The 24,617-nt window shown below is 37.0% G+C and overlaps 1 protein-coding gene across 10 annotated transcripts in view; it reads right to left on the reverse strand.

Moving 5' to 3' along the window:
• Window positions 1–24,617, reverse strand: part of TP53BP1 (tumor protein p53 binding protein 1) — a 102,050-nt gene that overhangs the window by 26,592 nt on the left and 50,841 nt on the right. For 8 of the 10 annotated variants that reach the window (XR_012022815.1, XR_012022816.1, XM_072809254.1 and 5 more), the window contains 5 exons: window positions 17,851–19,174; window positions 8,949–9,068; window positions 7,996–8,199; window positions 3,687–3,744; window positions 686–778 (listed from right to left, as the gene is read on the reverse strand). Coding sequence is in view for 8 of the 10 variants with exons in the window: in XM_072809254.1 (XP_072665355.1) it covers window positions 686–778; window positions 3,687–3,744; window positions 7,996–8,199; window positions 8,949–9,068; window positions 17,851–19,174 (1,799 nt within the window). In the remaining 2 variants the exon portion in view is untranslated. Of the gene's footprint in view, window positions 1–685; window positions 779–3,686; window positions 3,745–7,995; window positions 8,200–8,367; window positions 8,600–8,948; window positions 9,069–17,850; window positions 19,175–24,617 lie in introns of those variants that run through there. The other 2 variants (XM_072809258.1, XM_072809256.1) reach the window with 2 other exon arrangements.

The following is a 24,617-nucleotide window of genomic DNA, read 5'->3' on the forward strand; positions in this document are numbered from 1 at the left end:
ATTATGTTGCAAAAAATACTATTAGGATTATACCCACTGACAAAACATTATCAAATTTCCTAATTACAAAATCACTGAATACCACCTAATAATGAAAATACAAGCTTATTTCCATTGCCATTAATTACTTCAGTATACTAAGTATAAAAATTGTATGTCCCAAACAAGATACTTTATTTAAACAGAAAAAATACTTTGTAACTAAAAAATTCTTTTCTGTCAGGGAAATTCTAAGAGTTTATGGAGTAAAGAAGTCATGGGCAAATCTTAATTCCATCAAGTATGATGAGATTTAAATTTGGAGTGAACATCTCAGTTTTGCCCTATGGGAAACTAAAAACCCCAAAACGTCTTGTTACAAATCAACACGTGCAAAACTAAGAAAAAAGGAGTAATCTTAAAAATATAGAATGATACATTTTACTTTTTTTAGAATGATATAGTCTCATAAATTTATGAAGAACCATTTCAAATTGAAAGAACAAGCAGATCAAGACAAAAATCTGTGTCTATAAAATATTAAATAAAATTTCCCATGACATCTCATTTATAAATCCATCTAGAATATGTCACAGTCCCTCAGATAAAAATGTAAGCTCAAGTTCACAAAATGGTAGTAATGTACATTCCAGATTTTGGTACCAACCATTCTGCAAATCAATACAACTATGGAAATAATGCTCACCTGATGGGTGCAGAGGGAGGATCCTGACTTCGAGCCTCATCATCTTGTTGGGTTTCACAGACACAGCTAAATACAGACACAGTCTTCAGAGGACTAAGATAATAAATTAAAGCAATATACTGTGTTAGTTTTGAAAGGATAAGTACCTCTGGAGATTACCCTTTTTAGGCACAAAGGGAATAAAATTCTTGCTCTGCACCCTAAACCTCAAACCACCCTATATCAAAATATCTTTCTTCATACTTGTTATAAATTAGCACAATAAGAAAACTCTCAAGAAGATTCACAAGAAATAAGATGGACAGAGGAGTATATCAAATACCATAAAGATCCAATCAACAAAGTCTAAACTTTAGTACTCTTTTAGTAAAACCACTCAGTGTCTTCAACAAATTGCTAGGGGGAAAAACGGGGGTGGGGTAGGAGAAGGAGATTCTTATATATTAAAAGAAATTTTAACTTAAGGGACATAATCAAATTTGATGAGACAAATCAGATCAAACTTTAACTAAAGAGACATAATGTATAGACCTTGTTTGGATCTTGATTGAATCAAAGTGTAAAAAATCTTTAATGAGGCAATCGGAGAAATGTGAACACTGATTACTTTTTTTGAACACTGAATATTTGATGACATTAAGGAATCACTGACAATTTTAAAAGTATGAGCATAGCACTGTGATCAAGTTCAAAATAAAATCCTTATCCTTTAGAAATATCATTAGAATATTTATAGATAAATGATATAATGCTGGAATTAGCTTCAAAATAATCCAGTAGAGGAGAGTGTGCTAGAAGTATTTATAAATGAATCAAGACTGACAATGAGTTGGTAATTTTTGACTCTGGGTGATGATTATGTGATGGTTCATTATACTCTTTTCTCTACTTCTTGAAATCTTCAATAATGAAATGTTTGAGAAAGAAGATGACAGCAAGTAATCTAAACAGAGCCCAGTTACAGACAACACTTTAAAACAGTGTACTGCTTCACCTAAATGCAAAAGAAGCAGTGATCATTTAAAATATTCAAACATGGGATCCCTGGGTGGCTCAGTGGTTTAGCGCCTGCCTTTGGCCCAGGGTGTGATCCTAGAGACCCGTAATCGAGTCCCACATTGGGCTCCCTGCATGGAGCCTGCTTCTCCCTGTCTGTGTCTCTGCCTCTCTCTCTCTCTCTCTCTCTCTGTGTCTCTCATGAACAAATAAAATCTTAAAAAAAAAAAAAAGAAGTTACTCCTTAGGGGCAGCCCGGGTGGCTCAGCGGTTTAGTGCCCCCTTCAGCCCGGGCTTGATCCTGGAGACCTGTGATCAAGTCCCATGTCATGCTCCCTGCATGGAGCCTGCTTCTCCCTCTGCCTGTGTCTCTGCCTCTCTCTCTCTGTCTCTGTGTCTCTCATGAATAAATAAATAAAATCCTTAAAAAATAAATAAATAATAAAATACAATACTCAAACATAGCTTACTGTAAATGATTTCTTACGGTGAACCCAACTGTAAACGTGAATAGTTGAAGATTTTGAAAATCTAGATTCTCATGTACAATTCAGTTAACAACAATACCAATGAATTTTGTCTCTTTCCATGATCCACCAATCCAACCCTCCACCCTCAAGTTTTACCCTTATCTTTCATCCTTACATTTGGCACAAAAGATTAAGCAGCAGCAGGTTCAGGTATACAATTATGTTAAAACCAAAGAGATCAAGTATATACTCAATTTTCTTCAACTTGTAAGACTACAGAATATTAAAGAGACGTAACTGAGTAAGAACCCTAAACTGCTTACCTTGCAGATTAAATATGCAAGGGCCAGGAGAATAACTAATCTCCCTAAAACAAGGTTAAGTACAGATCAAAGAATTTACACATGGGCCAGAAACTTGAAATTGAGGGTCAAATTTAGTCCACAGACATGTTTTATTTCAACAAGTAAGAAATTTTGTTTTTAAAAATCTAGCTTTCAGGGATCCCTGGGTGGCACAGCAGTTTAGCACCTGCCTTTGGCCCAGGGGGCGATCCTGGAGACCTGGGATCGAATCCCACGTCGGGCTCCCAGTGCATGAAGCCTGCTTCTCCCTCTGCCTGTGTCTCTGCCTCTCTCTCTGTGTGACTATCATAAATGAATTTTAAAAAAAAAATCTAAAAAAAAAATCTAAAAAAAAATAAAAATAAATAAAAAATAAATAAAAAATATAAAAAAATAAAAAAAATTAAAAATAAATCTAGCTTTCTCTTTAAAAATGTAAAGATCGGGCAACAGAAGTTCATACTTTTGCATGGTAATAATCAGCTGGAATTGAAGAGAGCACACATGTTCAGCTGGCAATCATCTTTAATACTCTATGCTCTTGCACCTAGCCTGCTTTACTTACTTACTGTACCTACCAAGCCCAATTTAACAATCCTCACCTATATTTCACCAACAGCTGCAAGTATGTTCATGCTGGATGACTCATGTCATAAACCAATGAAACAATTCTACTCTTGCAGCCACCAGATGGCAAAGTTTACTGCAAAAGCCTCATATGGGGTCAAACTCAGCATCAAAGCATTACAGCATTCATGACAAAGCAAAAGTAACAGTTCAACACAATAGTTAACTTGGCAGGCAGAAGAGAAAATGGCCTGAGGTTGCGGCTGAGTCAGGAATCTTTGAAGGAACAAGGTCTAAGGCTATCTCTTGTTAAATCCTTTGTTACCTTACTAGTAGCAGCAATAATCTCAGTCTTACCATCAGAAAAAGAAAAAAATGGCACTCCCACATGAACAAAAGGGAGAAAGAGAAACACCATTAAATATATTAGTTCTAAGTAGAGTAAAAAGCTTTATCAGACTAAAAGTATTATAAAACAGCCTACATTAGATTCAACACATGGCTAAGTCCTTTATACTGGAGTTTCATTTTAGTTTTTTTACTCTATTGATAAATCATCTTCCCTTTATTACCAGAGTGGCTTTGTATATTAAATTCCTCTAAATAGCAACCAGCTCTGGTTACCTGGCAACAGCCTCAGCAACAGCAGTAGATCCATTTTTTCTTTCACCAGTTGCAGGCTCTGAATAAAAACAAAAGCAAAGACAGAAAGGAAAGAGAAACAGAATTCAGTTAATACCACACCTAAAAAGCTGCTCTATTAATAATTGCAACAAGTAACAAAAAGAGGTAAAAATAAGTCAACATAAAGATTTCTTATCATTTAATGGTACAAGTCTTTCCTCACTTGCATCAAATTAATTTTCTTTTAAACTTCCTAGAGAAGACAGTCTGTCCATAAATATAATAAAATGAATTACTAAATAGTAATATGTAAAAATGAAAACTAAACTTCTGAATCAATTCATCTCTTCTCATACAAGGTGTAAAAAATTATATTAGAAAATAAAAAAGTTAAAACAAGAAAAAACTTTAATAAAAAACTATGCAAAAAAGTTTAAATTGATGTACAAATTTTATTTAATTTTTTTGATGTAAAAATTTTAAATAGTGTGGAATTTTAAGAGAACTCACACACAGAAAGTACTCAAGTTCTTCCCAAAGTGCTTTTGGGACAGATAACCTTAAGAACAAAACACATTTTCAAGAAAGAATCTATAGTAAAGAATTAAGGGTGATATTGAAAAGAATCCCATATTCTCAAAGCAATGTCACTAATGAGGCCAAAGGATTAAAATTTGTTCATTTACAATTTATTCCAGCCTTAGAGAAAATGACAAATATTTTTAAACATTTCTAAAATATTTATGACCTGGGGTACCTGGGTAGCTCAGTCGGTTAAGCATCTGCCTTCAGCTCAGGTCATGATCTCAGGGTCCTGAGCCCCAAGTTAGGCTTCCTGCTCAATGGGGAATCTGATTCTCCCTATTCCCCTCCCCTTGCTCATGCTCTCATAGTCCTCCTCTCTCTCAATTAATAAATCTTTAATAAATAAATAAATAAATAATATTTTAAAAATAAATAAAAATAAAATATTTCTGATCCAACATAATCTAAACAAAGTAGCAATTGAAAGTTAGTGGTTAGAGCTCTGGCTCTGAAAGAGAAACCTGGCTCAGGTCTTGGCCCCAGCATTTAGTAGTCCAACCTGGGAATAAATTCCATCTTCTGTCAGCTTCCTCATCTATAAGATAAAACCTCACAGGTTTGTTGTGAAGATGAAATGAGTAAAACTGTAAGTATGGTGCCTGTCTGATACAGTGCTCCTAGTATCAGGAAAGGTAGTAATATCATCCAGAATGTTAGCTCCATTTAAGGTCTTCCAGTTGTAATTTCAAATCTAAAGATTCAATCTTTTTAAAAAAAGGGAGGGGAGCCTGGGAGAGGGGGCCTGGCTGGCTTAGTCAATAGATCACATGACTCTTGATCTTGAGGTTATGGGTTCAAGCCCCACACTGAGTATAGAGATTACTTAATAAAATCATTAATAAACAAACAAACAAGGCTACCACATACTCTCTTGATAAGCCCTACCTGATTTCAGTGATAATTAAAAGGAAACATGTAATACTTTAATTTCTACTGAGTTAATAAGATTCAAATTAATAAGCACTGAAGGGGACGCCTGGGTAGCTCAGCAGTTGAGCGTCTGCCTTTGGCTCAGGGCATGATCCTGGAGTCCTGGGATCAAACCCCACATCAGGCAGCCTGCATAGAGCCTGTTTCTCTCTGCCTCTCTCTCTCTCTGCCTCTCATGAATAAATAAATAAAATCTTTAAAAAAATAATAAGCATTGAAAAGCAGGATAGCACTGTAATTCAGACCCAGACTTCTGGTTCTTGAAACTAATTTGTTGCTGTCTTTTATTTTTTATTGTTTTTTTAAAGATTTATATATTGGGGGAGGGGTGTTAGGGAGAGCAGGCACATGTGCACAGGATGAGGAGGGTAGGGGCAGAGGAAGAAGGAGAGGGAATCTCCAGCAGACTTCCCACTGAGCACATAGCCCAATACAGAGCTCAACTCCACAACCCTGAGACCACGATTTAAGCTGAAACCAAGAGTTTGACACTTAGCCAACTGAGCCACCCAGGCACCTGTTTTTTGTTTTTTAGAGTTTATTTATTTTTTTAGTAATCTCTATACCCAATGTGGGGTGTTTGAACTCATGACCCTGAGATCAAGAGTCACATGCTTTTCCAACTGAACCAGCCAGGCGCCCCTAGTTCTTAAAATTACTTTGAATTCAGGTTACTCCATTTTACTAGGTGTTTGACTCTAAGAAAGGTGCTCAGTCTTCCTGTGCCTCAGTTTCCTTACCTATAAAATGAGGATAACAACACAACCTATTTCACGGGTTTGTTGAGAAATTCACTAAGCTGTACATGTAAAATGCTTGACATATCATAAGAACTCAAAGTCTATTAGCTAAAATTTCTTCTTTCCTTTGGTCTCCAGAGAATGAGAGGCCCTTCTTATTCAAGTCCACCCATTCTATCTGTAGTCTCTGAAAGCTTCCTCTCCCAATGCCCTCAGGGTTTTGATCTATCAACTGTTCCCCTTATTCCCTCATTTTTAACCCATCTCTCTTTTGGAGATTTCTTCCAGTCTATAAATTTCCTTAGGCCTCTCTATGCTGAGGCACAAAAATGAAAAAAAATCTCCTCCAGTCTTGAATTTCTAACTTGGCATTATTTTTTCTTCCTTCCTCATATTAACTTCTCAAAAGTAGAATACATTTGCTACCTCTTCTCCCCAACAATCCTCAACTATCGTCAGTATAACTCCCACTCAAAGCACCATACTGAAATAGTCCTTGCTAGAATCACCAAATGGATCCTAATTGCCAAATCCAATGTACATTTTCCGTTATACCTTATCAGACCCTCACTTTTGCATCTAACATTGTTACCTTCTTATAATTCTCCTCCCCATAGACTTCCATCTTTTCATACTCTCCTAGTCCTCTTCACTGAATGTTCCTTTATAATCTCTTTTATAAGATTTTTTTTTCTGTTCTAACTTCATTAAAAAATAGTATTTAAAAACTATCTGGTGGAAAAATTATAAACTTTCATGTCAGATCTGATTCAAACTCTAGCACTACCTCTTAGCAATTACTATGACCTTTAGCGGGGTGCCTGGATGACACAGTCAGTTCAAGCATGAGACTCTTGGTTTCGGTTCAGGTCATGATCTCAGGGTCCTGAGACTGAGCCACATATCAGGCTCCCTGCTCAGCAGAGTCTACTTAAGACTCTGCCTCTACTTAAGACTCTGCCTCTGCCTCTCCCCCTCTCTACTCCCCGCTCTCTAAAATAAATAAATATTTTAAAAAATTTATTGGGGTGCCTGGGTGAATCAGTTGGTTCAGCATCTGACTCTGGTTCAGGTCACAATCTCAGGGGTCCTGGGACTGAGCCCTGAATCAGGCTCCACACTCAGCAGAGAGTCTGCTTGTCCCTCTCTCTCTGCCTGACTTGCCCCCACCGTTTGTGCTGTCTCTCTCAAATAAATAAAATAAATAAAATATTTTTAAAATGTGTGTGTGTGTGTGTGTGTGTGTGTCCTTACTTAGGTATGTAACTTAAAAGCTCTCTTTATGACTGGAAATATTACCTACCTTAGAGTACTATCATGAAAACTTAATTCAAATGTAGATTCATTCTGTACTTTTTCCCTCCTTCTTACTTCCATATTCAACTTGTCCCAAGGTTCTCTATTCCATGTACTGCTCAGATTCATCCCCTCATCTCCACCTCCACTACTAATGACCCTATTTCCTGGTTAAACAAAGACTGAGTTTTCCAGGCATGAGACTAGGAAATGGGCAAGGCAAGGCAAGGCATAATGCACCAAGGCAAAAGTTTTTAAACACTCAGCTGAGCCTTTTAAAAAAGCAAACCTGGTATTATTCCCTTACCTAAAATTCTTCAGTATCTCAGCATGATGTAAAAGGCCTTTCTGAACTGGATCCTACTTTTGCAGCCTCCTTTGTACCTTCCCTGTATTTTAGCCATACCAATCAATGTGCAATTAATTAATATGAGAAACAGTCAACATAAGCCTATAAAGTGAATCCTCAATTCTACATTTTCTAACCTCTCCTGAACTGTTTCTGAATATGGAAACTGATTACTTTAAAAACAAAGGTTTAATACAAAGAAACATAACACTAGAGATTATAAAATGAAGCATCTTCAGTAACAAGACAGTGACTAGCCGAAAGCAATGAATTAAAACTTCAAGAATAAGACTTTAGAGATTCATTTATCATTATACAAGTATTAATTACTGTAATTAGAAGAAAGAAAATACTTCTCAGATGATCTGTACCTACTAATTACCCAAGACTAACAGAAAATAAAACTTACTTTCCAGAGTAAACTGCAAAGACTCTTCACTCGTTTCAGTCTCAGGACTGACCAGTTTCATTCTTAGACACAATTTATCATCCATTTCTGGGGCAGCCCCAGGCTCCCCTTTTTCATTCCCAAGTATGGGATCGTTGATCTCCACCATGCTTTCAGACATGACATCACTGGTTGCTATGGTACTCTCCGGATAGTTGCTAATATCTGTAAGGAGGAGGAAGGAGGAAGAAAGAAGAACACTAAAATACAAACATGAAAACTACAATTCAAGGTCATCAATTTGCCTGTTTGGTTCCACAGCTCTGCAGGATTGAGGGGGTTCCTAGGATAGATCCTGTCACAGTATCAACAACTACGCACTAGTATTGACACCTGGTCTTAAGAGGAGCAACAGGATTCAGTTCCACTTCTGCATCTGGACAAAGGATGCTGCATGAGCCCTCAGCCAACCCACATCTGCAAAGCATCAGGCATAGGTAGCAGGAGACTCCAGACGGCATGATTGTTACCTCCCAGCACTGACTAGAGAAAACAAATAGGTTAATGCAGAAGACTACTGGCTACTTCAGGGAAGGAGGACCTAAGTTTTCCTTCCCTATCAAGCAGCAAACTGATAGCCAGGGTACTGAATAAATAGTACTTTTACCCTATTTCCTGACCCTTCCTTATAAAAATAGCTCTGTATCATTGCTTTGTACCCAGATTCAACTGCCTTGCAAGTAATAAGAGTAAAATCCTCATAAATACTCCCTTCCTTCCTTCCACTCTCTTATTATCGCTCAATATCTTACAGGAGTAAACTTATGGAATCAAATACCACAACCATATTCTTCCTAAGACAAAAACCAATCATATCAAGCAGACCCAACTCCTCAGATCTAAAAGAATCACTTGCATAAAGAATGGTATATCAGAAATTCTGCTTTAAATATCATTACATGTTAGTCACTCACCAATAGGAGTACTGTGTCTTTTGGGCTCCAATTTTAGGTGACCAATAAGAGGTGGAGTTGCACCAGTTAATGGTGGGATAATTTCACCTTCTTTAGGCAAAGTGAAATGAAAAGGAGTTTCTAGAGGGGGGAAAAAAAGAAACAAAAAGGAAACCAAAACAGAAATATATTTAAAAAGTAAAAGTGAAAAGAACTGTAAGAAATATTACAATTATTCTTTCCTTTTGCTGCCCAAATCGGCCTCACTCCCAACCCTTCTCACCAAGGCTCCCAAACAATCTCCTACCATCCTCTGTGTTCCAATTACGGCCATCAACAACAGGACTGACATAAAGCATACAACCAAAAAACAGACAAACTGAAGAAGCCCAAAGTTTAGAGGCCCTGAGGAACAGGAGGTGAGAAGTAAGATGTACCGACCAGCATTCACTCTAGGCCATAATAGTAATAATCTACATGTCTGCACAGTGGTAAATCTCACATACATGAGCATTCCCAGTATACACATTTTGGTTAGTCACCAATAAATTAATATAAACATAAAACATTTGTCGGGGTGCCTGGGTGGCTAAGTGATTGAGCATTGGCCTTCGGTTCAGGTTGTGATCCTGGGAGTTCTGGGATCAAGTCCCCTATCAGGCTCCCCACAGGAAGCCTGCTTCTCCCTCTGCCTATGTCTCTGCCCCTCTCTCTGTATCTCTCATGAATAAATAAATAAAATCTTTTAAAAAACAATAAAACATTTGTCAAGATACAAAACTTCACTTTTTAACTAGGCCTTGGTTTCAAATTTTTACTAATCAGAATTAGTACACTGCCAAAAATGATACTTTGTGATTTGTTTACTTCTTTTATTTTTAAGATTTTATTTATTTATTCATGAGAGACACAGAGAGAGAGAGAAGAGAGAGGCAGAGACACAGGCAGAGGGAGAAGCAGGCTCTATGCAGGGAGCCCGACTCAGGACTCGATCCCGGGGCCCCAGGATCACACCCGGGGCTAAAGGTGGCGATAAACCGCTGAGCCACCCAGGCTGCCCTGTTTACTTCTTTTAATGAAGTGACGACTAAGTTTGGGAGAAAAAAAGAACTGTGCCAGACTTCTCCTCTTAAACCTAACATCTGAAAATTCGTACTTACTTTCCTTTGATACCTCAAAATACCTACAATCTGCCATACTCAGTCACTGCTCCTTTGCAAAACATTTTGCCTAATGTGTATCCTACCACTACCAAGCAATTCTCCAATTCTCAGCAGAGACTGTCTTTCAATTCTGACACTATCTACCTGGATACAGCATCAGATCCCACAAATTTATAGCTCAGTCCCACTTTTAAGACTGACTGCCCCCACTACAGATGCCCATCATAAAGCCAGGTTGTTACCTGCGTTTCTGTCCCACCAGCTGTACCCTGAAGATTCTACGACCTCCTCCTTCAAGTTTGATTAAGTTATAAGAGCTATTCACAGTACTCAGAGAAACACTTATGTTTACCAATTTATTATAAAGGACACATATGAACAGCCAAACAACACAGTACAGAAGGTGAAATCCAGAAGGGTTCTGATAGCAGGAGCTTCTTGTCCCCATGCAACTGAGATGAGGTATCTATCCTCCTTGCTCATTACAAGGAGAAAGCTTATTAAATCTTGTTTAAGAGCTTTTCTTGAGTTTGATCTCCAGTCCTTCCTTCCAGGAGGAGGTTAGATAGGACTGAAACTTTCACCCACCCAGTCACTAGGTCTTCCTGGTGTACAGCCCTGTCCTGAGGCTATATAGGGATTCTACCCTAAATCACCTTATTAGCATAAACTCAGAGGTGTCTGAAAGGCTTTCTTATGAACAACAAAAGATAGTCCTAACACTTAGAAAATTACAAGAATTTCTGGAGCTCTGTGCCAGGAACTAAATGAAGACCAAGTTTCTCTTTAAAACCAAATTTTTCTTTTCATCTTTTTCCATTCCACTTCTATTCTTTATTATGTTTCATATGAAGCACTTTAACACTTTTTTCTTCAAAGTCACAAAACAACGAAAAACCCCATCTCATATCAATTAGTAATCTGAAGGGATGTAAAGAGAAAACAAAATAAACTTTAGAAATAAAGGATAAGGGGCACCTGGGTGGCTCAGTGGTTGAGCTTCTGCCTTTGACTCAGGGAGTGGTCCTGGGGTCCTGGGATCGAGTCCCGCATCAGACTTCCCACAGGGAGTCTGCTTCTCCCTCTGCCTGTGTCTCTGCCTCTCTCTCTCTCTGTCTCTCACGAATAATTAAAATCTTAAAAAAAAAAAAAAAAGGAAAAAGAAAGGATAAAATGTATATATGCTCAGCTAAAGGAACTGTAAAGAGTATGAGTAAAGAATTGCAGAATTACATCTTTTTTTTTTTTGTAAGATTTGAGAGAGCGCACGCGCACACAAGCAGGAAGAAGGGGAGAGGGAGAGAAAGAATTCCTAAGCAGACTCCCCACTAAGCAGCAGAGCCCGACTGGGGCTTGGGGCTCGATCTCATGACCCTGAGATCATGACCTGAGCCAAAATAAAGAGACGACTTCAAGAGACAGATGCTTAACTGACTGAACCACCCACGCACCCTGGAGAATCACATTTTAAATGGCAAAGAGAAAAATGAATAAATGAATAAATAAATAAATAAATACATACATACATACATAAAATAAATGGCAAAGAATTTCACCATAGTAACAGAAAAAAGAGAAATGGTCAGGCAGGTAACCATTCCATTCCATGATTCATTCTCCAGCAAGTCCCCAAAAAGCAAGTCCTTTAGGTTAATAAAGAAGAACTTAGAAGAAATATTGCAGCCTAAAAAGTAAAAATATATCTCACAAAGCATCAAACATCCCAAAGTATTTGATAGAATTTTGGTTCCTGGAACAATCACCTGCACTGTACTGCTCTCTTAACAGGAACCATCCCTCATATTATGACTGATCATGCAGACTTTTTAAAATCTCTATGAAATCATTTAAATCCATCCTTCTATGTCATACCATAATATGTAAATGTAACATGCAATCATTAATTTACTGAATATTATTTCTCTGTAATAGGGTTTCCTTTGCACAAGATAAAACTTATGAAAAATTACTTTAGGGATGCTTGGGTGGCTCAGCAGCTGAGCATCTGCCTTTGGCTCAGAGTGTGATCCCAGAGTCCTGGGATCGAGTTCCACATCAGGCTCCCTGTGAGAAGCCTGCTTCTCTCTCTGCCTCTGTCTCTACCTCTCTCTGTATCTCTCATGAATAAGTAAAATATTAAAAAAAAAAAAAAAAAAGGAAAGAAAGATTACTTTAGCACCACTGACCCAGCTGTATTCCTACAACCCAATGGAAAAATGAGTCTAATTTTATAGGCAACACTGCCACTATTTATCTGGGCCTTCAATGACTCATTCCTGGATTATTACAACAGCCTATCAATTACTTTCTCTGTCTGAAGTCTCCCCTTTTCCTCAACCCCCAATTCTTTCTGCATACCACAACCAAAGCAACATTCCTATAAAATATTACTTTGAACATGTTAGCTCCTTGTCAAAAAGCCAAGGTTTCCACTAGAAGATAAATTCCTAACTCTTTAGTCAGCATTCAATTAACCAGAAACAGCCTTTATTTTTAGTCTTTAATTATTCATATTCAGAAAGCCTCTATTCAATGTCCTCCAAATGCTTTCAGACATTTCTCTGCTTTTGTTCAATACATCTGAAAGACACCACTAATCTAGTCAAGTTATCACCATCCTGCAAAATATTTTAGCCTTTAATACTGGAATTTTCCACATATTTTAAATTCTCTGACATTTCGCATGCCTATTGTTTAAATTATCAAGTCCTTTCTTGCTATCCCAGATTATCATGAGCTATTTTATATGCCAGCATACCAACCTATGAAGGACAGCAATGAACAAAATGAAACCAGCTGAGTGGGATGTTTGTCTTTATTACTAAGGACTTAAGGGAATTCATTAGTTCAAAGCAATATTTAAAAACCTTAATGTTGGGATCTCTGGGTGGCTCAGCAGTTTAGCGGCCTGCCTTTGGCCCAGGGCATGATCCTGGAGTCCTGGGATCAAGTCCCACATCAGACTCCCTGCATGGAGCCTGCTTCTCCCTCTGCCTGTGGCTCTGCCTCTCTCTCTCTGTCTCTCATGAATAAATAAAATCTTAAAAAAAAAAAAAAAAGGAAAAAGAAAGGATAAAATGTATATATGCTCAGCTAAAGGAACTGTAAAGAGTATGAGTAAAGAATTGCAGAATTACATCTTTTTTTTTTTTGTAAGATTTGAGAGAGCGCACGCGCACACAAGCAGGAAGAAGGGGAGAGGGAGAGAAAGAATTCCTAAGCAGACTCCCCACTAAGCAGCAGAGCCCGACTGGGGCTTGGGGCTCGATCTCATGACCCTGAGATCATGACCTGAGCCAAAATAAAGAGACGACTTCAAGAGACAGATGCTTAACTGACTGAACCACCCACGCACCCTGGAGAATCACATTTTAAATGGCAAAGAGAAAAATGAATAAATGAATAAATAAATAAATAAATACATACATACATACATAAAATAAATGGCAAAGAATTTCACCATAGTAACAGAAAAAAGAGAAATGGTCAGGCAGGTAACCATTCCATTCCATGATTCATTCTCCAGCAAGTCCCCAAAAAGCAAGTCCTTTAGGTTAATAAAGAAGAACTTAGAAGAAATATTGCAGCCTAAAAAGTAAAAATATATCTCACAAAGCATCAAACATCCCAAAGTATTTGATAGAATTTTGGTTCCTGGAACAATCACCTGCACTGTACTGCTCTCTTAACAGGAACCATCCCTCATATTATGACTGATCATGCAGACTTTTTAAAATCTCTATGAAATCATTTAAATCCATCCTTCTATGTCATACCATAATATGTAAATGTAACATGCAATCATTAATTTACTGAATATTATTTCTCTGTAATAGGGTTTCCTTTGCACAAGATAAAACTTATGAAAAATTACTTTAGGGATGCTTGGGTGGCTCAGCAGCTGAGCATCTGCCTTTGGCTCAGAGTGTGATCCCAGAGTCCTGGGATCGAGTTCCACATCAGGCTCCCTGTGAGAAGCCTGCTTCTCTCTCTGCCTCTGTCTCTACCTCTCTCTGTATCTCTCATGAATAAGTAAAATATTAAAAAAAAAAAAAAAAAAGGAAAGAAAGATTACTTTAGCACCACTGACCCAGCTGTATTCCTACAACCCAATGGAAAAATGAGTCTAATTTTATAGGCAACACTGCCACTATTTATCTGGGCCTTCAATGACTCATTCCTGGATTATTACAACAGCCTATCAATTACTTTCTCTGTCTGAAGTCTCCCCTTTTCCTCAACCCCCAATTCTTTCTGCATACCACAACCAAAGCAACATTCCTATAAAATATTACTTTGAACATGTTAGCTCCTTGTCAAAAAGCCAAGGTTTCCACTAGAAGATAAATTCCTAACTCTTTAGTCAGCATTCAATTAACCAGAAACAGCCTTTATTTTTAGTCTTTAATTATTCATATTCAGAAAGCCTCTATTCAATGTCCTCCAAATGCTTTCAGACATTTCTCTGCTTTTGTTCAATACATCTGAAAGACACCACTAATCTAGTCAAGTTATCACCATCCTGCAAAATATTTTAGCCTTTAATACTGGAATTTTCCACATATTTTAAATTCTCTGACATTTCGCATGCCTATTGTTTAAATTATCAAGTCCTTTCTTGCTATCCCAGATTATCATGAGCTATTTTATATGCCAGCATACCAACCTATGAAGGACAGCAATGAACAAAATGAAACCAGCTGAGTGGGATGTTTGTCTTTATTACTAAGGACTTAAGGGAATTCATTAGTTCAAAGCAATATTTAAAAACCTTAATGTTGGGATCTCTGGGTGGCTCAGCAGTTTAGCGGCCTGCCTTTGGCCCAGGGCATGATCCTGGAGTCCTGGGATCAAGTCCCACATCAGACTCCCTGCATGGAGCCTGCTTCTCCCTCTGCCTGTGGCTCTGCCTCTCTCTCTCTGTCTCTCATGAATAAATAAAATCTTAAAAAAAAAAAAATTAAAACCTTAATGTCAGGAAGGCCTCCCCAATTTCTAACTTTGTTACAATCTACAGCCCATTTAATCTTCTTTTGTGCTCAAGAGAATTGGTTACTTCTTACAACAGATTAAAAGCCACCCAATTAAAAATTTCTATACTGGGTGACATCACCCATAAACAGTTTATGCTAAGAGTCTGCCTCTGACATTAACGGCTAATTAGAATGATATTCCGTAAAGTAAGCCAGTAAAGATTAGAGCTAGAGCACAAAACATACCTAGTTTCCCTACCACAGACCACCATTTGTGGTTTTAATTATAGACTTACTGAACTTGTCACAATTTTTCACATAATCAACCTATCAGAAGTGTATTCTATGTTGAATAAGGCTGGGTTTCCAAGTACCATCTTTCTAAATTTGCTTTCTCAAATTTCAAGAGGTCTCCTTAAACAAATGTCTGAGAATAGACAAGTTCTCAGTTATCTATAAATATAGGCATTTACAGTGATTGTCTCCTTTTCCTTCCCAACTTCCTATCTTCTCTTTCTTATTTGAACTTTTGCAAATAAGCATGTATCTTTTTAGTCAATAAAGCTATTAAAAAACAAAAGTATCCTTCTAACTTTAGTATACAGAAATCTAACTGAACAAACCTGGGACTCAACCAATTCATACCTTTCATTTTGTCTTTACAGACTAAAGAATCATTAACTTTTGAGTTTACTCTCATTTAAATTAGGCTCTCTTAAACTTTGGTAACTAAACAACTGTACTTTAAGTATAATTTTTTCTCTTTTCTAGCAATGCCCTTTTGAATGATTTTTTAAAATATTTTATTTATTTATTCATGAGAGACACAGAGAGAGGGGGGGGGGGGAGAAAGAGGAGGCAGAGACACAGGTAGAGGGAGAAGCAGACTCCATGCAGGAAGCCCAAAGTGGGACTTGATCCTGGGTCTCCAGGATCACGCCCCAGGCCAAAGGCAGGCGCTAAACCACTGAGCCACTCAGGGATCCCAAATGATTTACTTTAGACTAATTCTCTAACAGTCTAACCACTGTCTTCACTATTTTTAATTTACTCAAAACTAAAATCTTGAAGTAAGCGGAAAGTAACTTACTAGTATTTTCAACAATCTAGATAAATACTAGTAAAATAAGTTTATTACAGCAATGTCTACTATAAAAACTGTCCCGGGGACCCCTGGGTGGCTCAGCGGTTTAGCGCCTGCCTTTGGCCCATGGTGTGATTCTAAAGTCCCAGGATTGGGTCCCGTGTCTGGCTCCCTGCAGGAAGCCTGCTTCTCCCTCTGCCTATGTCTCTGCCTCTCTGTGTCTAGGTGAATAAATAAAATAAAATCTTAAAAAAAAACTGTCCCTGCCAATTAATAGTGTAAGCAAGAATTCACAGTCTTTTGCATATAAATGCTAAAATAATTAAAAAGCTCTTCTAAGTATCCATATTAAAACAATCTATAGGGAGGGGGGGGGGGCGTGGCTCAGTGGATGAGCGGCTGCCTTTGGCTCAGGGCATGATTCCAGGATCCGGGATGGAGTCCCATATTGGGCTCCTTGCAGGAAGCCTGCTTCTCCCTCTGAGTGTCTGTCTCTATTTGTATCTGTCTCATGAATAAATAAATAAAATCTTAAAAAAAAAAAAAATCTATAGGTCCTAACACTTTCTGAGCCTAAGTCAACAACAGTATTTAGATATAACACAATTATAAAAATACTAAACAATACAGAATATTAATTAGATCATTCAGATAGTTCTTTGGCATAATTGGTCAGATTCAGAGTAACTATATTACACAACTGTACAGGAGTAAAAAGCATAGACTTCAGAATTAGGAGACCTAGGTCCTAGTCCTACCTCAATTATTAACTACCTATGACTTTAGAAAGAAGAGACTGAACTCTTAATCCCTAAGTTCTTTTTTAGCTATAACATTTTCTTGTTCTGTAAAGGATGAATAAAAAATCCTGTATATAAAACCTAATGAATAGGGGCAATTTTGAAAGTTAAAAAAAAAAAAAAGTACTACCTCTAGACAAGAAGCATAAGCCACCTATACTAATAGCTAGGATAATGGCCAAATATTGTTTCTCATTTCCAAATCCCTAGAGGCTTGTTTTCTTAATTTTGTAACTTGATTGTAACTTGATTTTTTATTTTTGGAGTTTGTTTTGCTTTTAAATTTTACTAACTCTAGGCATTTAGAAAGTTTAGATTCTTTTCAGATAATCTTACATGGAATATTCTACAAATATTTCGGAAAGTAATCTATGTTCTCATTCTGGTTTTCAATAAAATAGGTAAAGAACATAAACTAATACCTTTTCCAGTTTAATGTTTAAGATGTATATACGTTGAGCCAAATTTAGAACTTTACCTAATGCCCAGAAAGAGGAAAAAATTCTGTAACAATACACTCATTAATAGAGTTCTGAATATTTTACTATGTAGGGTAATCAAAAAAAATCCTTGTATTTCAAGGCAACTGTAAATACAGAAATATAAAAAAGGATTGGGACCTAAGTAGAAAACACCAGACTGGTGTGATTTCTAAATACTTAGAAAATTCATGTTGATCATTTCTGAGTTATAAAGCACATAAACCTCGGATGATTCCATAAATAATTACAGCTACAAAAGAAAAACACATTGCAAAATTCTCAACTTCCCAACTATCACTGGCTATTCCTAAACATAATTCTAAGTTAATTTTTAGCCCTGACATAAGCACAATTCTCTCCTATATTCCCTTCCAAGTTATAATTTGGTTGGAAATACAGAACAATTTATAAGCACACTCACCACTAGAGCTTTCACAGAAGCTTTGTGAAGCATGGGCAGAGGCCTTCTCCAGCTGCTGGGCTTCTCCACCTGAGCCCAGCTGCTTTGCATTAGCTATTTTTGAGTCTTTTGTTAATGAATTATGGGTTTTTTCTTGAGGTTCAGCCTGCTGCATCTCCTGGTCAGGTTTCAGAGCATCATCTGCTCTCACTAAAGTCAAAGGAGGTTGTGGAGAGTGTACTTCTACAGGTTCCTTTTCTGCTGTCACTGATTTCAAATCTCCTTCATATTCTGCACTCTTTCCTTCCTGGGTATCAGCTCTATTCTCAGCACATGACTCTATTTCTGGAGCCTCATCCTCCCACAACTGGGAATCTGAGCATTTCTCCACTCCCTCTAAAGGTTCAGAAGAAACATCAACTCTGGGAGATGGTTCCTTCACATCTACAATGACAACACTTGAATCCTCTGAAGTAGCTTCTTCCCACGCTTCCTGATCCTTATGTTCCAATTCTTGGTCAAGTACTGGAATCTTTTGGGGGGAATCAATACTAATCACACTGGTTTCAATTTCCATAGCTTCCTGGCATTCTTGTTTGGGGATTTCTTTTGGAAGACACAACCCTTGGGACTGAGTTTCAGTCAGAGAAAGGTGCAATGGGACACTCTCCATATTTTCTTCTTTGGGCTCCTCTCCTTGACTTTCACAAGGAGTCTCAGGGATTTCTTCAACCTCAGACCCTGAAGACCCCTCCTCTGGATGATGTTCTTTAATTTCCATAGCTTCCTCCTGATCTAACACACTAGAGAGTGCCTCAGATCGAGTAGCTGGAGAAGGAACTGCCTGACTCCCTGAATCACAAGTGAGATCAATACAAACATCTTCCGCTACAGTCTCTTCTCTGCCTTTGCAACCAGTGGCTAAAATACTAATGTCATCTCTGGTTTCTGTATCATCCCCCTTCGTTTTATCATTCTGATTCAGTTCTACTTGGCCATCTTGTGCTGGATTCATCAGGATATTATCGTTTCCAGCAGGAACAAGTTTAGAATTGAGAACTGGAGACATAGGTTCCGTATCCTCAATCTGTGTGTTTTCTCCATCTTCATCAATCCTATGAGAACTCAAGCTCTCCATCTTTGGGGACTGACTATATTCACTTGTAGAAAGCATCAACTTACAAGAATCACCTGTCAATGACAGCCCAAGATCCTCAGTGGTATTCTTTGGTTCAATCTCTGAAGTTTTAGAACACTCAACAGTCAAAGATGAACTGTGCAGATCTCCACCTTTCTTCCCATCATTTGATTGTTCTTCCAAACTTGGAGATGGAATGAAAATGTCCTAAGGAGAAAGAAAAAGAAATATATCTATTTCTTCAAAATATTTCTCTTGTGTCTTTGAATTCATCTAAAGTTTCTCAATCAATTGTTCAAGAATTATAGAACTCTAGGGCCATAATCTCAGAAATACAAAGCTCATAAATCCCCAGTCTGCAACAACACAGGTCACTTTAATCTTTTTCCTGTGAACCACTAATTTATAATAAGCATAAGATAAACAAAAACAATGAAGTATTAACTTTTCCTTCTAAGGGTAGGAACGCCCTTTAATTTAATTATACATCACCCAACTTCTAAAAATATGTCATTTATCTGATGGGCTTTCAATTACATAGTAATCATATGAACAAATGCTTACACAGCCCACTTCAGTGCTCATAATGTGGGAATATATACTTATTTTACTTCCTACTATTTCAAAATATGCTAGCATTCATAAAATAGATGTTAAAATCCAAAACTAACAGTATCATCAGTCAACTAGACACCACTACATACCAACAAAGATGGCTAAAGTTAAAAAGACTACATCCTGTTGGTGAGATGTGGAACAACTGCAACTCTCATTTGCTGCTGATGGAAAGGCAAAATGGAAAAGAGTCTGACAGTATCTTAACAAAGTTAAAGAGACATTACATATGACCTAGAAAATTCCACTTGTTAAGTATTTACCCTAGAGAAATAAAATCCTATGTCCACACTAAGATGTGTATGCAAATGTTTATAGCAGTATTATTCATAATAGTTCAAAATTGGGAGCAACTCAAGTGTTTGTCAACTGGTGAATAAAACTGTAAAACTGTGGATATTTATATTATGGAATAGTACTCAATGAAAAGGAGTAAGAGGTTAATACATCTAACAATACGAATGAACATCAAAAATATGCTAAAGAACTAGAACATAAAAGACCATATACATTTTATGATTCCAACTATACGAAATTCTCAAGAAAATCAAAACAATAGCGACAGAAGGCAGACGAATGGTTACCTAAGGTTGAAGAGGGAATCAGGAGGGTAGGGAACAGCAAAGGATTATGAAGAAACTTTTTAGTGTGAGGAAACTCTTCTACACTTTGATGGTGGTGGTGGTTACACATTTGTAGACAACTACTAAAATTCATCAAACTATCTATCCACTAAAAACAGCATTTTATTTTAAATAATACCTTAACATAAAAAAAAGTAAATAAGCCAAAGCTTAGGCATGTCTTTGTGTAAGAACTTAATTTTAGTGTGTTGTTTTGCCTGATATAAATGCTATTAAAACTAGACATTGCTGGTAAGGCATTAATTGCCTATGATTTTTAAAGGAAAGAGAAATCAATATAGGCTGCCAAACATTCTGTATATTTCATAACTGCTGATATTTCAATGTCTAGTATTGTTTACCCTCTCAGATTATAAAAAGTCATAAATTTGAGACTCTGAGGTATGGCTGAGCTCCGTATATGTATAGTGGTTTAATATTTCTAAATGGCACTAGGACAATAAACAGCCTTAAAACTTTATATACCCCTTTGCCCAATAATTCCATTTCTGGGAAATGATCTGATGGAATTAGGACTTAGGTACACTACTGTTCCATGCAAATTTATTATTTAGAATAGGAAACAAAACACCTTAAATGTCTACTAATATGAGATTCATTTAAAGATTTTTTTAAGTAATCTGTACACCCAACATGAGGCTCGAACTCAAAACCCTAAGATCAAGAATCGCATGCTCTTCCCACTGAGCCATCTAGGCACCCCAAGAGATTCATTTAAAAATTATGATACAGGGGATCCCTGGGTGGCTCAGCGGTTTCACGCCTGCCTTTGGCCCAGAGCGCGATCCTGGAGTCCTGGGATCAAGTCCTGCATCAGGCTCCCAGCATGGAGCCTGCTTCTCCCTCTGCCTGTGTCTCTGCCTCTCTCTCTCTCTCTATATATATATATATGTGTGTGTGTGTGTGTATACATATATATATATATAACAAATAAAAATAAATCTTTAAGACAAAAAAATAAAATAAAAATTACGATACAAAGTATTCCATCATGTGTGTGTTATATACATAAAATTACAGATGAATATTAAGAGAAAAACATTCAGGCTACACATCAAATAGAAAGTTTGTATTTCAGTTTAAAAAAATTATGTGAATATGTATTTTACTATAGTCTTTTTATACATGCCTATACGATTTTCATGTGTTCTCACGTTAATAAACATATACATAAAAAGGTTAAAAGTAGTTATTTCTGAGATAGGATAACTGATGATCTTACTTGCATTTTTCTTAAAAAAACATTTTATTTATTTATTCATGAGAGAGACAGAGATACAGGCAAAGGGAGAAGCAGGCTCCCCATGGGGGAGCCAAATGCGGGGATGATCCTAGGACTCCAGGATCACAACTTAAGCCAAAGGCAGATGCCCAACCACTGAGCCACCCAGGTGCCAGTGCATATATATTAGACATCCTCTATAAGAAATAGTAATTTTTTCTTACTGCAAAAAATAGATCATTTTACAGAGGCTCGTGTAGAAAAACACTGCTAATAAACTACAAATATCTTTTATGTGAAATTCACATAACAGAAAATTAAACACTTCAGAGTGAACACTTACTTACAATTCAGTGCAACCACCACCACTCCTATCTAGTTCAAAAAATTCTCATCACCCCAAAGGAAACCACATTATCTAGTAAGCAGTTGCCCGCCCCTCCCCCCGCCCATTAAATATCTTAGAAGCATTATCAGAATAAACACTGGTGTGATTTCATTTTCTACAAGATTTTTATTCAATATATGTAGAACTTCAGTCAGGCTAACCAGCCTATCAACAACCTGTATTTGTAAAGACTGCCTGGATCTAGCCTCTGAGTGTCTGGCACATAATAATCCATAGTGCTGAGACTCCCTGGAAGCCGGGTCAGAATACCTGAGCTAAGTAAACAGAAACTCCCCAGGGCTCTGATACAGACTGATGGAGAACTGTCGGACTACTCTCAATGTGAGCCCATCTTTAAGTCTAGATTCAATACAGACCTAAATCCATAGTATCAAACCAGTCACAAACTGGTGTCACATATGCAGAGTTCAAGAGCTATTCATACAGTCATCTATAATCTGATTTGTCATCCCCTAAATTAATATGTATATCAAAAATGAGGAAAGTGTTAAGTATCAAACTATGTTTTACTAACCCTCTCTCCATCCATTCTATCCTAGTGAAGGGTCAAAGAGGCTATGCAATTAAATATATTAAGAAAAAAAAATACACAAAATTACCTTTATCCCAGTTATCTTTTGATCAATATTTATCTCATAAATATTTAGATCTTATAATATCAAGGTTGACTTGGACTCCAGGAATCAAGGTACAGAAGAAATAACAGATGTGCAAAGGTTAGCCATTAAGAATAAAATGTAAGTTTGACAGATAAGGACAAAAAAATTAAAATGGTGGATTTAATACACACATTTATTTTAACTCTTTTCCAAAACCCCACTAAGCAACAGTAAAGGAAAATTTTTTTTTTATTTTTATTTTTCAAGAAAAAGAACAGAAGAAAGATAACTGCAGCAAAATTTTGGAAGAGTGATCATCTATTTGACAGACTAGCGAAAGCTGAATTCTAAGCCAGCAATGGAGACAGCCAAGAAGCAACCCAAATTATACCACAGAACCACCATGTCCAAAAAAAGATTCAAGACTTGGCAGCATCACCAGGTGACTCTGGAAATGATGGTGAGGGCGGAGCCAAAAACAGGAGGACTGGTTGAAAAGCTATTTAAGAAGCAGTTCAGGGGTGCCTGGATGGCTTAGGCAGAAGAACATGTGACTCTTGACCTCTGAAATAGTGACACGTTCAAGCCCCACTTTGGGTGCAGAGATTACTTTAAAAAAAAAAAAAAAAAAAAAGGAAAGAGAAAAGGAAAGAAAGAAAGAAAGGAAGAAAGAAAGAGAAAGAAAAAGAAAGAAAATTAAGAAAGAAAGAAAGAAAAGAAAAGAAAAGAAAAGAAAGAAAAGAAAAAAAAGAAAAGAAAGAAAAGAAAAAAAGAAAAGAAAAGAAAGAAAGAAAGAAAAGAAAAAGAAAAAGAAAAAGAAAAAGAAAAAAAGAAAAAGAAAAAGAAAAAGAAAAAGAAAAGAAAAGAAAAGAAAAGAAAAGAAAAGAAAAGAAAAGAAAAGAAAGAAAAGGCAGCAGCAGCAGTTCACCTCTCAGATCCTCACTCCCTGACCTTCCTCTGCCCTGGAGTGAAATAAAGCTTCCTGAAGAGAAAGAGGCACAATTATTAGAAAGTGAAAACAGAGAGATTAAGTGAAAATTTACATATTGAAAGGAACCTGTACCTGCCTCTCAACACCCCAGCACCCCCAGCCCTCTTCCATCAATAGATTTCTAGAACAATGGCAACCAGGAGACTGGAGATTAGACATTTTTCTGGAGAACCTGACCATGCTGAATCAAATCAAGATACTGATGCTAGGGGATTCCCAAAATGGCCCACCAGATCACATTACAGTGAATCCCAGAAATAAGCACCAAACACCAGTTAGAATTCTAATCAGTTTTCTGGTATTGTTCTCTGAAAGCAGATAATCAAGGATTATCAGACACTTGAGGAAACCCTCCAATTTCAAAGTCAAGGATCGAAACTAACTAAAATCTATTTGAAGAAATAGCAACTATTCCAAGGAAGAGAAGACTTCTAAAAAAACTAATAATATCCTTAGGGAGATGAGCTAGTATACCCATATTACAAGACAAAATACTATTTTTTTAGAAAAGAAAGAACATTCAGAGAAAAAAATCGTTTCTAAATTAAAAACTCAAAAGTAGAAATTAATAACTGAGGAATGTCAAAAGAAGATTGAATCCAGCAACTGCACTCACTCCTAGGCATATACAAGAGAAATAAAAACATGTCCAGGGGCAGCCCGGGTGGCTCAGTGGTTTAGCGCCGCCTTCAGCCCAGGGCCTGATCCTGGAGACCCAGGATCGAGTCCCCATATCAGGCTCCCTATATGGAGCCTGCTTCTCCCTCTGCCTATGTCTCTGCCTCTCTCTCTCTCTCTCTCTCTCTCTCTCATGAATAAATAAATAAAATCTTTAAAATTAAAAAAAAAAACACGTATGTCCAAATACTTCTCCATGAATGTACACAGAATTATTCACAATAAGCAAAACTGGGAAACAACCCAAATGTTCATCAACTGATAAATGAGTAAAATGTATCTTATAAACAGAATGTAGTAGTATTCAGAATAAAAAGGAAAGAGTTCTGATACACACCACAATGTGAATGAACCGTGAAAACGTGCTAATTTGAAGAAACCAATCACAAAAGACTACCTATTATAGAATTCCACTTATAAAATGTCTAGAACAGGCAAACCTATGGAAACATGGAGTAGATTAGTGTTTGGCTAGGGATGGGGAAAAAAGGA

The sequence above is a fragment of the Canis lupus genome, chromosome 32 (assembly GCF_048164855.1).
Source record: "Canis lupus baileyi chromosome 32, mCanLup2.hap1, whole genome shotgun sequence".
Lineage (NCBI taxonomy): Eukaryota > Metazoa > Chordata > Mammalia > Carnivora > Canidae > Canis > Canis lupus.